The sequence below is a fragment of the Ornithorhynchus anatinus genome, chromosome 12, assembly GCF_004115215.2.
Source record: "Ornithorhynchus anatinus isolate Pmale09 chromosome 12, mOrnAna1.pri.v4, whole genome shotgun sequence".
NCBI lineage: Eukaryota > Metazoa > Chordata > Mammalia > Monotremata > Ornithorhynchidae > Ornithorhynchus > Ornithorhynchus anatinus.
Window position 1 is genome coordinate 201,366 of NC_041739.1, and position 15,346 is coordinate 216,711.

Consider the following 15,346-nt stretch of genomic DNA (forward strand, 5'->3'; position numbering starts at 1 on the left):
AGCAGAGGGAAAGGGGGGGAAAGGGGGGCTTAGCTGAGGGGAGGGGAAGGGGGGAAGGAGGGAAGGAGGAGGGAGCAGGGGAAGGGGAGTGTGGGAAAGCCTCTTTACATTCAGTAGTATTTATTGAGCGCTTACTATGTGCAGGGCACTGGACTAAGCGCTTGGAATGAACAGGTCGGCAACAGAGGGGCCTCCTGGAGGCCGCAGGCCCCGCCCTCCCCTCTGGCTCCGCCCCCTTGCCAGACCTGCCTGCCCATCGATAAGGTCGCAGGCCCCGCCCCCTGGCCAGGCCCCGCCCCCTCCCGGCCCTGGCCACCCAGAAAGTCGCAGGCCCCGCCCACTCCACGCCGCAGGCCCCGCCCCTGGACGCGGCCCCGCCCCTCCCCGTCCTGCTCACCAATAACGTCTCTGGCTCCGCCCCCGCAGCACCGCAGGTCCCGCCCCCGACGAGGCTCCGCCCCCTCCCCGGCCCTGCCCGCCAATAACATCCTTGGCCCCGCCCCTTTCCCTCTGGCTCCGCCCCCCACCCGGCCCTGCCCACCAATAACATCCCTGACCCCGCCCCTTCCCTCTGACCCCGCCCCCTCCCGGCCCTGCCCACCAATAGCATCCTTGGCCCCGCCTCTTCCCTCTGGCCCCGCCCCCTCCCGGCCCTGCCCACCAATAACGTCTCTGGCTCCGCCCCTGCCCCGCCCCCCGCGCCGCCGCAGGCCCCGCCCCTGGAGCCGGCCCCGCCCCCCGGAGGGACGGTCGGCCGGCCGGCCGGACAGACAGACGGACAGACGGCCGGACGGACGGACAGCCAGCCAGCCAGCCAGCCAGCCAGCCAGCCATCCGTCGGTGGGCCCTGCGTTTTTGGCGGCGGTAGAAGATGGCGCCGTCGGGTCCTGGTCCGGGTCCGGGTCCGGGTCCGGGTCCGGGTCCGGGTCCGGGCCCGAGGCCGGGGCGGACGAGGCGGCGCTGGCGGCGGGCGCTCTATTGGGTCCCGGTGCTCTTCATCTTCCTCCTTCTCGGCTGGTCCTACTACGCCTATGTGGTGGAGCTGGGCCTCGGTGAGTGTCCGGACCCGGACCCCGCCCCGGCCCCTCCCGGCGGGCCCCGGCCGGACTCCACACCCTCACGCACCCGTCCCCCTCTACCTCCGGTCAGTGCTGGCCTCCTCCCCCCAGGCCCCTCTGGTCAGTGCTGTCCTCCTCCCCCCAGGCCCCTCTGGTCAGTGCTGTCCTCCTCCCTCCATCCCTCTGGTCAGTGCTATCCTTCCCCCAACCTCTCTGGTCAGTGCTGCCCTCCTCCCTCCATCCCTCTGGTCAGTGTGGTGGTCCTCCTCCAAACCCTCTGGACAGTGCTGCCCCACCCATCCCCACCCCACCTGTCAGTGCTGTCCCCCCCCCCAGCCCCTCTGGTCCCCCCCCCCCAGTCCCTCTGGTCAGCGCTGTCCTCCTTCCCGCCCCTCTGGTCAGCACTGTCCTCGCCCTACCCCCTCTGTCAGGGCCGCCTCCTCTCTCCAGCCCTGCTGGTCAGTGTTGTCCTCCAAACCCTCTGGACAGTGCTGCCCCACCCATCCCCACCCCACCTGTCAGTGCTGTCCTCCCCCCCAGCCCCTCTTGTCCGTGCTACTCTCCCCCCAGTCCCTCTGGTCAGTGCTGTCCCCCCCCCCAGTCCCTCTGGTCAGTGCTGTCCCCCCCCCCAGTCCCTCTGGTCAGTGCTGTCCTCCTCCCCAATCCCCCGGTCAGTGCTGTCCTCCCCCCAGCCCCTCTGATCAGCGCTGTCCTCCTTCCCGCCCCTCTGGTCAGCGCTGTCCTCGCCCTATTCCACATGTCAGGGCCACCCTCCCTCCAGCCCCGCTGGTCAGTGTCGTCCTCCTCCTCCAAACCCTCTGGACAGTGCTGCCCCCCCCATCCCCCCCCCCACCTGTCAGTGCTGTCCTCCCCCCGCCTCTCTGGACACCGCTGCCCCCCCCCCCCAGCCTCCTCCCCTCTGGTCAGGGCTGTCCTCAGAGCCAGCCTCGCCCTAGCCCACCTGTCCGGGATGTCCTCCCCCCTGCCCCCTCGGACTCCTAGGCAGCAGCATCATCGCGTCCGTTTCGGAAAACGGCTTCCGTCTGCCTGCCTCACCCTACTACCGCTCCCCGCCCCCGCTCAGCACCACTCCGGGCCGCCCCTCACCCCCGGCCCCAGCGAACGGAACCGGCGGGACCCCGGGCCCCTTCCACGGGCACCCCGACTGCTGCAGTACCCCCATTGCGGGCCCCTCTCCGTCTGCAGCCCCACTGGCGACGGCATCCCCTACATCCGCATCCTCACTGCCCACACCCCTCCGTCGGCAGCATCCCCTACGACTGCGCCGGCACTGCCCGGGGCCCCTCCGCCCCTGTGCGGGCAGCAGGATGCCAGGCCCCGGGGCAGGAAGGAGGCTCTGGGTAGCAGGAGCTGGCTCCAGGCTCCAGGCCCCAGGCCCCCGACTCCAGGCCCCCGACTCCAGGCCCCAGGCCCCAGGCCCCAGGCCCCCGACTCCAGGCCCCAGGCCCCAGGCCCCCGACTCCAGGCCCCAGGCCCCAGGCCCCAGGCTTCAGGCCCCAGGCCGTTTTCTCTTCCTCTGGGACTCCCAGCCCTCCCACTCATGGGGATCAGGGGACCCGAGCAGGGAGGGAGCAGCAGCGGTGGGATGTCCTGGCCGAGGGGACCGAGGTGGGCCCTGCAGGCCGGAGACTACGTGGAAAAAGAAACCCATAGGAGTCATTTCTATACTCTAGTCAGAAGCCCGGATTGGCATTTTCGTGGGAAAAGCTGCCTTCCAGGCGCGGTGCTAGATGGCTCGGGGCCAAGCTCCGTGGGGCCCCAAGGTTGCGGGGGTAAATCAGCTGATGTCGTGGCTCGTAGCCGGGCAGAAAATTGTGCCCCGGGTTTAAACGCGGCTGCTGCCTGACGAGTTTGTGTGGTTCCGTTGAACTGGGGAGGGGTTAAGAAAATGGGTCTTGCCTCTCAAACTGGGAGGTTGAATTTGACCCCGGGCTGACTTCTCTATGGATGGCACCGGCCCCTAATAGTATTTGTCAGTCGATCAATCAGTGGTATTCATTGAGCCCCTACTGTGTGCGGAGCGCTATTCTGAGATCTTGGGAAAATGTAGAAGAAGAGGAAAAGAGGGCTTAGTCAGGGAAGGCCCCTGGGAGGAGAGGTGCCTTCAATCAGGCTTTGAAGGCATTGGAGAGTAATTGTCGGATATGAAGAGGGAGGGCGTCGCGGGCCCGAGGCGGGACGTGGGTGAGAGGTCTCGCGGCAAGGTAGACGAGATCAAGGTACGGGGAGGCGGTTGGCATTAGAGGAGTCGAGTGCGGGCTGGCTCGTGGTAGGGGAGTAGCGAGGTGAGGTAGGAGGGGGCCAGGTGATGGACTGCTTTAAAGCCGACGGTAAGGAGTCTCTGTTCGACACGGAGGTGGATGGGCAACCGCTGGAGGTTCTTGAGGAGTGGGGAAACGTGGACCGGACTTTTGTGTAGAAAAACGAAATGGCCAGCAGAGTGACGATTGAGTGGGGAGAGACGGAAGACAGGGAGGTCGGCAAGGAGGCTGATACCATAATCAAGGCAGGATAGGATTAGTGCTTGGATTAACATGGTAGCGCTTTGGATGGAGAGGGAAGGACGGACATCAGCGAGGTTGTGGAGACTGAACCGACAGGATTTAGTGACGGACTGAATATGGGGGTTGAATGAGAGAGATGATCTGAGGATAACGCTAAAGTTACGGGCTTGTGAGACGGGAAGGATGGCGGCCCTGTCTACAATAATGGGAAAGTCAGGGGAAGGACAGGGTTTGGGTGGGAAGAGATGAGTTCCGTTTTGGACATGATAAGTTTAAGGTGGCAGCAGGATATCCAAGTAATTGTGAAATTTATTGAACGCATACTATGTACCAGGCGCTGTGTACTAAGCGCCGGGATAGATACATGGCGATTGGGTTGGGCGTAGTCCCTGTCCCACATGGGGCTCACGGTCTTAATCCTCATCTTACAGATGAAGTAACTGAAGCACAGAGAAATGAAGTGACTTACCCAAGATCACGCAGCAGAAAAGTGGCAGAGCTGGGTTTAGAACCCAGGTCCTTTTGACTCCAGCTGGGATTAGAACCCGAGTCCTTTTGACTCCCACACCTGAGTTCTATCTACTAGGTCACATTGCTTCCCAAGGGGAGATGTCTTCCCAAGGCAGGAGGAAACACTGCAGAGAGCGGGAGAGAGATCAGGGCTGGAGACGTAGATTTGGGTATCATCCGCATAGAGGTGGTAGTTGAAGCCATGGGAATGAATGAGTTCTCCAAGGGAGTGGGTGTAGATGGAGAAAAGAAGGGGACCCAAAACTGAACCTTGAGGGACCCCCAGAGTTAGGGGGTGGGAGGCAGAGGAGGAGCCTGTGAAAAAAGCTGAGAATGAGCAACCAGAGAGGTAGGAGCTCATTGTGGGCAGGGAATGTGTCTGTTTATTGTAATATTGTACTCTGTCAAGCACTTAATACAGTGCTCTGCACGCAGTAAGCGCTCAATAAATATGTCTGAATGAATGAACAGGAGAAGAACGAGGAGAGGACAGCGTCAGTGAAGCTGAGGTTGGAAAGTGTGTCCAGGAAAAGGTGGTGATCAACAGTGTTGAAGGCAGCTGAGAGGAGGATTAGGATGGAGTAGAGGCTGTTGGATTTGGCAAGGTGATCATTGGTGACCTTGGGTAGGGCCGTTTCTGTGTAGTGAAGCCGGTGGAAGCCAGATTGGAGGGGGTCAAGGAATTGGAAGAGAGGAATTTGAATGTGTATGTATCTATGATTCTGTTTATCTTGATGATGTTGTCTTGTTTTGTTCTGTTTTGTTTTGCTGTCTGTCTCCCCCGTTTAGACTGTGAACCCGTTATTGGGCAGGGATGGTCTCTATCTGTTGCCGAATTGTACATTCCAAGCGCTTAGTACAGTATTGAGCACATAGTAAGAGCTCAACAAATACTACAGAACGAATAAGGTGAGAAGGGATGGGGTCAGATGCTCAGGTGGAGAAGTGGATTTTGAAAGAAGGCAGGAGATTTCCTCTTGAGATACTGCTGGAAAAGATGGGAGAGTCGAAGGGAGGGGTAGGAGGAGGGAGGGACTGGGAAGGGGCAAGGGAGGTTTTAGGGAGCTCACGCCTGATAGTGTCAATTTCCTCAATAAAATAGGTGGCCTTGTCAATTAGGGGCAAGAGATGGGGGAGGCGGTGGGGAGCAGGAGGCCCGAGGAGGGAGTTGAACGTCTGGAACAACCGACGAGAGCAGCGGGCATGGGTGTCAATAAGGATGGAGAAATAATTTTGCTGGGCAGAGTTGAAGCACATCCCAGAGCACTAAAGTGCATATCCGTAATTTATTTATATTAATGTCTGTTTCCCCTCTAGCCTGTAAACTTGTTGTGGGCAGGGAATGTGTCTGTTATATTGTACTTTCCCAAGTTCCTGGTACAGTGCTAATTGTACTCTCTCAAGCACTTAATACAGTGTTCTGCCCCCAGTAAGTGTTCAATAAATACGATCGATTAAATACAATTGATCGGTTTAATAGAGTTGGTAGAAATGATCATAAGGAGCTTACAGTCTAGAGAGGGAGACAGACATTAAAATAAATTAGAGGAAGGGGAAATTGTAGTGCATAAGGATATGTTCATAAGTGCTGAGAGGGAATGGGGTTTCAAAGTGCTTAAGGGTAGAGAAGCAGCGTGGCTCAGTGGAAAGAGCCCAGGCTTGGGAGTCAGAGGTCATGGGTTTGAATCCCGGCTCTGCCACTTGTCAGCTGTGTGCCTGTGGGCAAGTCACTTCACTTCTCTGTGCCTCAGTTACCTCATCTGTAAAATGGGGATTAACTGCGAGCCTCACGTGGGACAACCCGATTACCCTGTATCTACCCCAGCGCTTAGAACAGTGCTCTACACATAGCGCTTAACGTGTACCAACATTATTATTATTATTATTACCCAGCCTAAATGTATAGGTGATGCAGAAGGGAGGGTGGGTAGGGAAAATGAGGCTTAGCCTGGGAAGGCCTCTTGGAGAAGATGTGATTTTAGGAAGGTTTTGAAAGTGGGGAGAGTGGTGGATCATAATATATGAAGGGGTGTCGGTTATTAAGCATTTACCGTGTGCTGAGCACTATACCCCTCCATCACCTTTCCAGCTGCTTAAGTATCTTCACAGCTTCTCTCTGGATCAGGCAGAAGAGCGTGGGTAAAAATCACCTGCCTGGTGGGGTGAGCCATTGTGGGCTCATAGAAGGAGAGGTGACGGTGGGAAAATGCTGTGAATGGTAATTGTCAAACTCTTCAGAGAATCCACAATAACTCCCCAATCCCTCTGCTTACATGTAGATAAATGAAAGTATTCTGAGCCTGTTTCTTGGTTTTTACTGCCTGGGTTTCATATTGGGAATAATCTTCAAGAACATGATAATAATAATTTTGGTATTTGTTAAGCGCTTACTATGTGCAGAGCACTGTTCTAAACGCTGGGGGAGATACAGGGTAATCAGGTTGTTCCACGGGAGGTTCACAGTCTTAATCCCCATTTTACAGATGAGGTCACTAAGGCACAGAGAAGTTAAGTGACTTGCCCACAGTCACACAGCTGACAAGTGGCAGAGCTGGGATTCGAACCCATGACCTCTGACTCCAAAGCCCATGCTCTTTCCACTGAGCCACGCTGCTTTTAATGTTGGTATTTGTTAAGTGCTTACTATGTGCAGAGCACTCTTCTAAGCACTAGAGTAGATACAGGGTAATCAGGTTGTCCTGTGGGAGGCTCACAGTCTTCATCCCCATTTTACAGATGAGGTAACTGAGGCACAGAGAAGTGAAGTGAAAGAGCCTCGGCTTCGGAGTCAGAGGTCATGGGTTCGACTCCCGGCTCTGCCACTTGTCAGCTGTGTGACTGTGGGCAAGTCACTTCACTTCTCTGGGCCTCAGTTACCTCATCTGTCAAATGGGGATTAAGCCTGTGAGCCTCACATGGGACAGCCTGATTACCCTGTATCTACCCCAGCGCTTAGAACAGTGCTCTGCACATAGTAAGCGCAGAAGAAGCAGCGTGGCTCAGTGGAAAGAGCACGGGCTTTGGAGTCAGGACTCATGAGTTCGAATCCCAGCTCTGCCACTTGTCGGCCGTGTGACTGTGGGCAAGTCACTTCACTTCTCTGTGCCTCAGTTCCCTCATCTGTAAAATGGGGATTAAGACTGTGAGCCCCACGTGGGACAACCTGATTCCCCTATGTCTACCCCAGCGCTTAGAACAGTGCTCAGCACATAGTAAGCGCTTAACAAATACCACCATTATTATTATTAGTAGTAAGCACTTAACAAATACCAACATTAATCCCGGCTCAGCCACATGCTTGCTGTGTGACCCTGGGCCAGTCTCTTAACTTCTCTGTGCCTCAGTCCCCTCACCACCAAAATAAGGATTCACTGCCTGTTCTCTCTCCTACTTAGACTGTGTGAGCCCCACGTAGGACCCGGTTATCGTGTACCTACCCTAGTGCTTAGTACAGTACTTGGCGCACAGTACGCATTTAACAAATACCATTATCATTATATTACTATTGGCATTATTGGTGAAGTAAATGATCGACTGCAGCGAAGCAAACAAAGGCCCGGCCTGGCTGGGCCCGGGCAGGCTGGCGTGCATCTGAGCAGGTGTGCCTGGCCACCACGCCAGTGGACTCTCCCGAGCGCTTGCTTAGTTCAGAGCTGTGCACGCGGTAGGCGTTCTCTCAACAGATGCCACTGATGCCACTGGTTGGCAGGCACTGTGCTGGCCAGGCTGGGCCTACCTCTTGGCCCGTGGCTTCCCTGACCCGACCAGATCCCAGAAGCCTCGCCGGGGGCAGAGGAAAAGTACCGACCCGTTCATTCCCCTCTGATTTTCTTTCTTTACCGTGCGCCCTGCTTCTTACTGTATTTGGAGATGCGATAAGGCCAGGCCCACTGTAGGGCCAAGTGGCATCAGGAAAGCCAGGAACTTCGAAATGTTTGGCAGCTTCTAAATCGGGGAGGGGAAAAAACATGAAAAGCAATGTAAAAAGTGAGTCGACTGCCAGCTCCTCAAAGTGCAGAACCTCTGTCTTGCGCCGTTGCTCTCTCCCGAGGGACTGTGTCCAACCCGAGTAACTTTCGTCTACTCTGTCACTTAGAACAGTGCTTAACACATAGTAAGTGCTCAGTAAATGTCCTTATTATTATTATATCATTCGAATGGTGGGGCTCTGCCCTCAGTAGATACCAGGGATGGTTTGGTCGATCGATTTGGTTGATTAATTGAAATAGCAGAAATAATTTTACTGTCTAAATCAAAGATTTGGACATAAGATTTTTCCCCACCCCAGCAATGAATTTGTTTTTATTCATTAAGGTAAATATCGACTATCACACCTTATATCGGCATCTCCCATCTGAAGGTCTCACATTTAAGGAGGTGTCTCTATTTGTCCTCATTTTAAAAAGCAGCAAATTTCTTTCTTTTTTCTACCCAGTTGGTTTATGCAGCAAACCTTGCTGCTGGGTGCCCGGGGCCACCGCCCCCAGCGGTCCGCTGGCTCTGGGGGCTCCTGTTCCCCGGTAGCAGGCACTGCTGCTGCTGGGCTGGACACCAGGCCCGGGCCCAGCCCCAGCCCAGTCAGAGGCATCTTCTTGCAGCCCCGGGTGTGTATGGCAACTGGTCCCGAGGCACCGTTGCATCACCCTATCATGGCCATCTATCAAGGAGGGCAACGACCACCCAGTTCCTCCGCGCACGGTGGATCCGCGATCTGGCCGAGGTGCGACTTTCCCCAGTATCGACGTTTTCTCTCAGCCTGATGGTTCTTAATCAGGGGTATTAATTGAGCACTTATTGTGTGCAGAGCATTCATTCATTCATTCATTCATTGTATTTATTAAGCGCTTACTGTGTGCAGAACACTGTACGAAGCACTTGGGGAAGTACAATACATCAATAAACAGTGATAATCCCTGCCACAGAGAGCTCACTGTACTGAGCAGTGGGGAGAGGACAACCTATAACAGAGTTGATAGGCATGTTCCTACTTAGTCTAGACGGGGAGTCGTCCATTAAAATAAATCACAAGTATGAATATGAGGACTGCGGAGCTGAGGTTGGTGCGAATATGGGATACATATCCAAGTGCAAGGATGACACAGAAGGGAGAGGGAATAGGGGAAATGAGGGCTTAGTCGGGGAAGGCCTGTTGGAGGAGATGTGTTTTTAATAAGCCTTTGAAGCTGGGGAGGTGATTGTCTGTTGTATATGAAAGAGGAGAGAGTTCCACCTCCGCATAAAACGGAAAGCCCTTACCACTGACTTTCAAGCACTCAGTCATCTCAGCCCATACTACCTCACCTCACTATTCTCCTACTCCAGCCCAACCCGCACACTCCGCTCTTCTAGCTCCAGTTTACTCTCTATGCACCAGTCTCTTCTGTCTCACCACCAACCCCTCTCCCACATCCTCCCCCTTCGATTAGGCCTGGACTCTGGATGACCACCTGAGTGACAGGCCCCAGAGGCCCCTACCACCTTCCCTGCCCCCCCAACCTCCCTCTCCCCCAGACTAATTGGGTTTAGCACTTTTATGTTGTTTTGTTTTTATATGATTTCAGCTTCCCTATTGTGTCTGTCACCACCTTATCTCTTAGACTAAGAGAGAATAATAATAATGTTGGTATTTGTTAAGTGCTTACTATGTGCCGAGCACTGTCTAAGCACTGGGGTAGGTACAGGGTAATCAGGTTGTCCCATGTGAGGCTCACAGTCTTAATCCCTATTTTACAGATGAGGTAACTGAAAGCACCCAGGGGGCCAGGGCCCACGTGAACTCTTACCTGGGCAGTTTTTCCCATTGCTTAGTACAGTGCCCTGCACACAGTTAGGACTTAAGAAATGCTATTACTACTGCTACTGCTGATTTTTCTTAGGAGACTCACCATTATTGAGATTCCCCAAGGGGCTGGCACCGACTGGCAAACGCCAAAGCTCCAGCCCTCAAGGAATTTTTGTTCTTGTACCCAGAAAAGACTGCACATTGTAAAATGACACTATAGTGTGCAGTATGGACTAGTGGAAAGAACATGGGAGTCAGAGGACTTGGGTTCTAATCCTGGCCCTGCCACTTGCCCGCTGTGTGACTTCAGACAAGTCCTTTAACTTCTCTGGGCCTCAGTTTTCACATCTGTAAAATGGGAATTAAATACCCGTTTAAAATGGTGAGCCCCATGTGGCAGAGACTGTATGCAACCTGATTGTCTTATATCTACTCCGGTACTTAGTACAGCGCTTGGTACAAAGTAAGTGCTTAACGATTCCACTATTATTACTTTTAGCACTCTTCACCTATATTTTTTTTCATCCTCTTTCCTCTCTGTCTAGGCATCATGCTGCTGTGTTCTTTGCTCAAAATAAATTCTATATTTTGGTTGATGCCTTGACAAACAGAGGAAAGTAATTACAATAGTCATTTTGTACACAGTTCCCTCCGATATCCACGCCATTCTGGCGGGAGCATGGAATTTTCCCATTTATGATCCAGTCAGCTGTACTTATCCTGCATTTTCTGCTGTCCCTTGGTGATAATCACTCAAGCTTTCTGGCCTCTGCTTCTTCTGGAAGGAGGCGATCGCAAGAAAGAGTTGTGGGATGAGAAGAATCAATCAGTGATATTTACTCAATCATATTTATCGAATGCTTACTTTGTGCAGAACACCGTGTTAAGTGCTTGAGAGAGTAGAGTACAGTGGGGTTGATAGACACATCCCCTGCCCACAACAAGCTTACAGTTTAGAGGTGGAGATAGACATTAATGTAAATAAATAAATTATGGATAAGTACATAAAGGCTGTAGGGCTGAGGGAGAAGTGAATAAAGGGGGCGAATCCAAGTGCAAAGGTGATGCAAAAGGAGAAACAGCATGGCATAGTGGATAGAGCTCACCTCCTCCAGAAGGCCTTCCCAGATAGAGACCCCTCTTTTCTTCTGCTCCTCCTCCCCTCCCCATTCTCTCCTCTCCTGCCCTCAGCTCTTCCCCCTTCCCTTCCCCTCGGCACTGTGCATATTTGTATATATTTTTTATTACCCTATTTATTTTGTTAATGATGTGTATATCTATATGATTCTATTTATCTTGATGTTGTTGTTTTGTTCTGTTTGCTTTGCTGCCTGTCTCCCCCATTTAGACTGTGAGCCCATTATTGGGCAGGGATTGTCTCTATCTGTTGCCGAATTGTACATTCCAAGTGCTTAGTACAGTGGTCTCCACATAGTAAGTGCTCAATAAATACTATCGAACGAATGAATTGAATGAATGATAGAGCATAGGCCTGGGAATCAGTTTCCATTGGCCCTTCAGGTGGCCTTACCTAGCAACTCTCAGCTTGCCCTTCTCCCATGGTATCTTAGGGAAGAAATGTGGCCTTGGGGAAACAGCATGGGCCTGGGAATCAGAGGACCTGGGTTCCAATCCTGGCTCTGCCAGTTGCTGGCTGTTTGACCTTGGGCAAATCAGTAACTTCTCTGTGCTTCAGTTTCCTCAACTATAAAATGGGGATCCCTGTTCTCCCTTCTACTGGAACTGAGAGCTCCATGCAGAATAGGAACTGTGTCCGACCTATTTAACTTGTATCAACCCCAGCTCTTAGAACAGTGTTCGACACCCAGTGAGTGCTTAACAAGCACCATTAAAAAAAGGGAGTGGGAGAGAAGAGGAAGTGAGAGCTTAGGCCGGAAAGTCCTCTTGGAAGAATGTGCTTTTAATAAGACTCTGAAGGTGGGGAGAGTGATCGTCTGTCGGAATCCAAAGGGGAGAGAGTTACAGGCCAGAGGCAGGATGTGGGCAAGGGGTCAGCAGCGAGATAAATAAGATCGAGGTACAGCGATTAGGTTGACAGAGGACCAAAGTGTGCAGGCTGGGTTGTAAGGAAATCAGAAAAGAACATAGGAGGGGAAAGGTGCTTTAAAGTCAATGGTAAGGAATTTGATGTGGAGGTGGATGGGCAACCACTGGAGGTTCTTGAGAAGGGGGGGAAACATGGACTGAATGTTTCTGTAGAAAAATGATCCAGGCAGCAGAGTGAAGTATGGATTGAGTTTGGAAGAGACAGGAGGCAGGGAGGCCCACAAGGAAGCTGATGTAGTATTCAAGGCGAGATAGGATAAATGCTTGGATTATCATGGTAGCAGTTTGGATGGACAGGAAAGGGTTGATTTTAGCAATGTTGTGAATGTTGAACTGACCGGATTTGGTGAGAGATTGAATATGTGGGTTGAGTGAGAGAGATGAATTGAGGACGATGCCAAGGTCACGGGTTTTGAGAGAGGGAGAATGGTGGTGGTCCTCTAATGCCAACCTACTCAGTGTGCCTCCGTCTTGTCTATCTCACTGCCAGCCTCTCGTCCACGTCCTGCATCTGGCCTCCTTTCTCGTAACCGAAATACAATTTACTCTCCCCACCTTCAAAGCCTTATCTCCTCCAGGAGGCCTTCCCCGACTAAGCCCTCATTTCCTCTTTTCCCACTCCCTTCTGCGACACCCTGACTTGATCCCTTTATTCACCACCACCACTGCATCCAGCCCCATAGCACGTACGTACATATCTGCAATTTATTTATTTATATGAATGACTGATTCCCCCTCTAGGCTATAAGCTCACTGTAGGCAGGGAATATGTCTGGTATATTGTTGAGTTGAGGTCACTGAAAGGCCCAATCTGGTCTTGCAGGAAGAGTGGAGGCGAGCTGCCAGCCCTGGCTCCTTCCAGCATCCTTTGGGCTATAGTCGGAGACACCCTGGGTTGGCTCTCTGGGTGGGCCTGACCCAGCCAGACACTGCTTGTGGCGTTGTTCCCGCGGGGGTCCCAAAGCCAAGGCCCACCTTCTGACCTAGTTAGGAGCAGCAGAACCTTGGAGACCCCCAGCGAAGTGGGTAGCATGGCTTTACCCAGAATTTCCTTTGCTCTTTCAGGCTCTTCTGTCCCCGCCCCACTCCCAAACAATCCTCAGTGGATTGACTGAGCATTTCCTGTGTGCAGACCACAGTACTAAGCTACTAAGCACTTGAGAGTACAGTATGGTAGGTAGAGATACGATCCCTGTTCACAAGAAGCTAGCGCACCCTTCTTCTCTCCCTCCACCCCTTTTACCAGCCCCTTGACCTTGGCTACTGCGAGTTGAAAGTACTTTGTTCAACGAGCTACATCGTCAGAGTGGAACCAAAATGAACAGAGAATATTATCCTCGATGAATAAAGTGATTGGCAGGAAGCAGCTCGTCCTGGGAGCACTGGCCTCTCCAGTTTGGATTTCCACTCATCCTGGGGCGGCCCCTGGGCCACCAAGGGGTGGCCGAGGGAGAACCAGCCACCTCCAAGTTCCTGAGTCTCCTGGTCTGATGTCCCCATCGGGCCTGCTTTCTATCGTTTAAAAGAGTTGACCCTGGCTTTGAAATTTGTTTGTGAACTAGCGTAAATTTAGAACCGTTAGGATAAAATTGTTTCCTAGCAGGAAGATGTCATTGCTTCCCAGAACCAGGTCTCATCAGCTTTCTTCCTTTTCAGTGTCCATGGGAAATGTGGGAGAAAAAGGTAAAGGATTTTTATTACATCCTAGCAGAGTGTGGGTTTTTTAGTTTTTCAAAGATTAAATTGCTTTTTTGGTGCAAATTGAATTTCACTTTCATTTAAAAAAACCCCACTTCTTATACCAGGACTTCTTATATTCTTGGGATATAAATTGGGTCATCTGTGAGGGGCCATAGTTTTGGGGGGAGGTGTATGTGTGTGGGTGCGCAAATGCACGTGCGGGCTGATTGGTATGCTTACCCACTGTGAGGGGGTGGCAGAAATCATCAGGGCACAAGCAAACTCACTGTCCTTTCCCCCTTTGCATGGATGATGAGGCTAAGCCGTGCCGAGTGTTCCACCCCATTGGGTGCCCTGCCCTGATCTTGGCTTAAAATGATGTGGGGGAAAAAACTTATCCTGCCCTGGCACATGGCAGATCCAGGCCCAGCTTGGCCAAGCAGTCAGAGAGCAGTCGGCTTCCCACATCCGGGAGATTCTCCCGGAGCACGGGGATTACGTTCACGAAGAACCTCATGTGAAGAAAAAGTCAAGTTAGAGTATTCACGCCTTGACAGATGTCCCTGACTCTCTGGGCTTCGTGTGTGATGACACGTTCCTTTCGTTATCGGATCACGCTGTGAATGTCCTTGAGTCAGTGAAACTCAGGCGAGAGGCTCCCGGGGGCAGAGAGGAGCCCTGTCCAAGCACCAGGCACGCCGATGGAAAGATCAGTCAATCCATAGATAGGGAAATTGGAATTAACTCAATCAATGGAATTTATTGAGTACTTACTGTGTGCAGAACACTGTAATAGACATTTATTCTCCAGAAGAGCTGGGAGGTCCAGACTAGCCTCAGTCCCGTGCATGCTGAATTCTTCAGTTCACTAGAGTTCCGTTTTTGTTTTTATTCCAATAGTCTGTGTAGCTATTTTGCGTATCAACAGACACTTTAGATAGTAATGTATTCTTTATCTCTTTCCAGCACTAATGGTTTCTCTAATTTCAGTTGTGTGCCTGATAGCTTATCACCTGTTTTTCATGCTGTTTGTGTGGTCATACTGGAAAACTATCTTCACGCTACCAATGAATCCGTCAAAGGAGGTAAGTGGAAACTGGAATTAGGCATCCTTGCTGAAAGTGGAATTTTCACCACCAGCTTTTGAGTTCATGAAGAACGATTTCTGCAGACCAGAGCGAAGTCATTGAATGCATTCGTAGTTCAGTGGGGGAGCGCTCTGAACCCTCTCGTCTGGATACAGGTTACTGCCAGAACTGGGGATCAGTCTTGCCCACTAGCTCCCCGTCTCGCTGATCTTTTTTATATCCCTTTGATTCTATTTATTTTGAATATGTTGTCTTGTTTTTGTCCATCTGTCTCCCCCGATTAGACTGTAAACCCATCATTGGACAGGGATTATCTCTATCTGTTGCCAAATTGTACAATCCAAGCGCTTAGTACAGTGCTGTGCACATAGTAAGTGTTCAATAAACACTATTGAATGAATGAAAACCAGGGGATGTCGGCCTCCCCTCCCCGCAGTGAGTTGGTGGCCAGTACAAGCACTGATCACATCAGAAGTGCCAGGCAGGACCAGCCAGACCCAAGCAGCAGGGGAGTCAGCCCCGGATCCCGGCCCCAACAGCAGCGCCCAAGGAGCCTCGGCGGACACCATGGTGGTTGTGTCCCGTGGACCTCCAGCCTTTCCTTTCTTCCGGCAACCTCTCTCTCTCTGCACCTGG

The 15,346-nt window shown here is 52.5% G+C and overlaps 1 protein-coding gene across 5 annotated transcripts in view; it reads left to right on the forward strand.

The window, feature by feature from the left end:
* Positions 1-806: 806 nt before the first annotated feature.
* The window catches only part of ZDHHC2 (zinc finger DHHC-type palmitoyltransferase 2), a 35,681-nt gene continuing 21,141 nt past the window's right edge, over positions 807-15,346 (forward strand). For 3 of the 5 annotated variants that reach the window (XM_039913710.1, XM_039913711.1, XM_029076866.1), the window contains exons 1-3: positions 807-1,052; positions 13,599-13,625; positions 14,613-14,707. In XM_039913710.1, the coding sequence (XP_039769644.1) occupies positions 872-1,052; positions 13,599-13,625; positions 14,613-14,707 (303 nt within the window). In that variant the 5' untranslated portion in view covers positions 807-871. The remainder of the gene's footprint in view (positions 1,053-13,598; positions 13,626-14,612; positions 14,708-15,346) is intronic. The other 2 variants (XM_029076865.2, XM_029076867.1) reach the window with 2 other exon arrangements.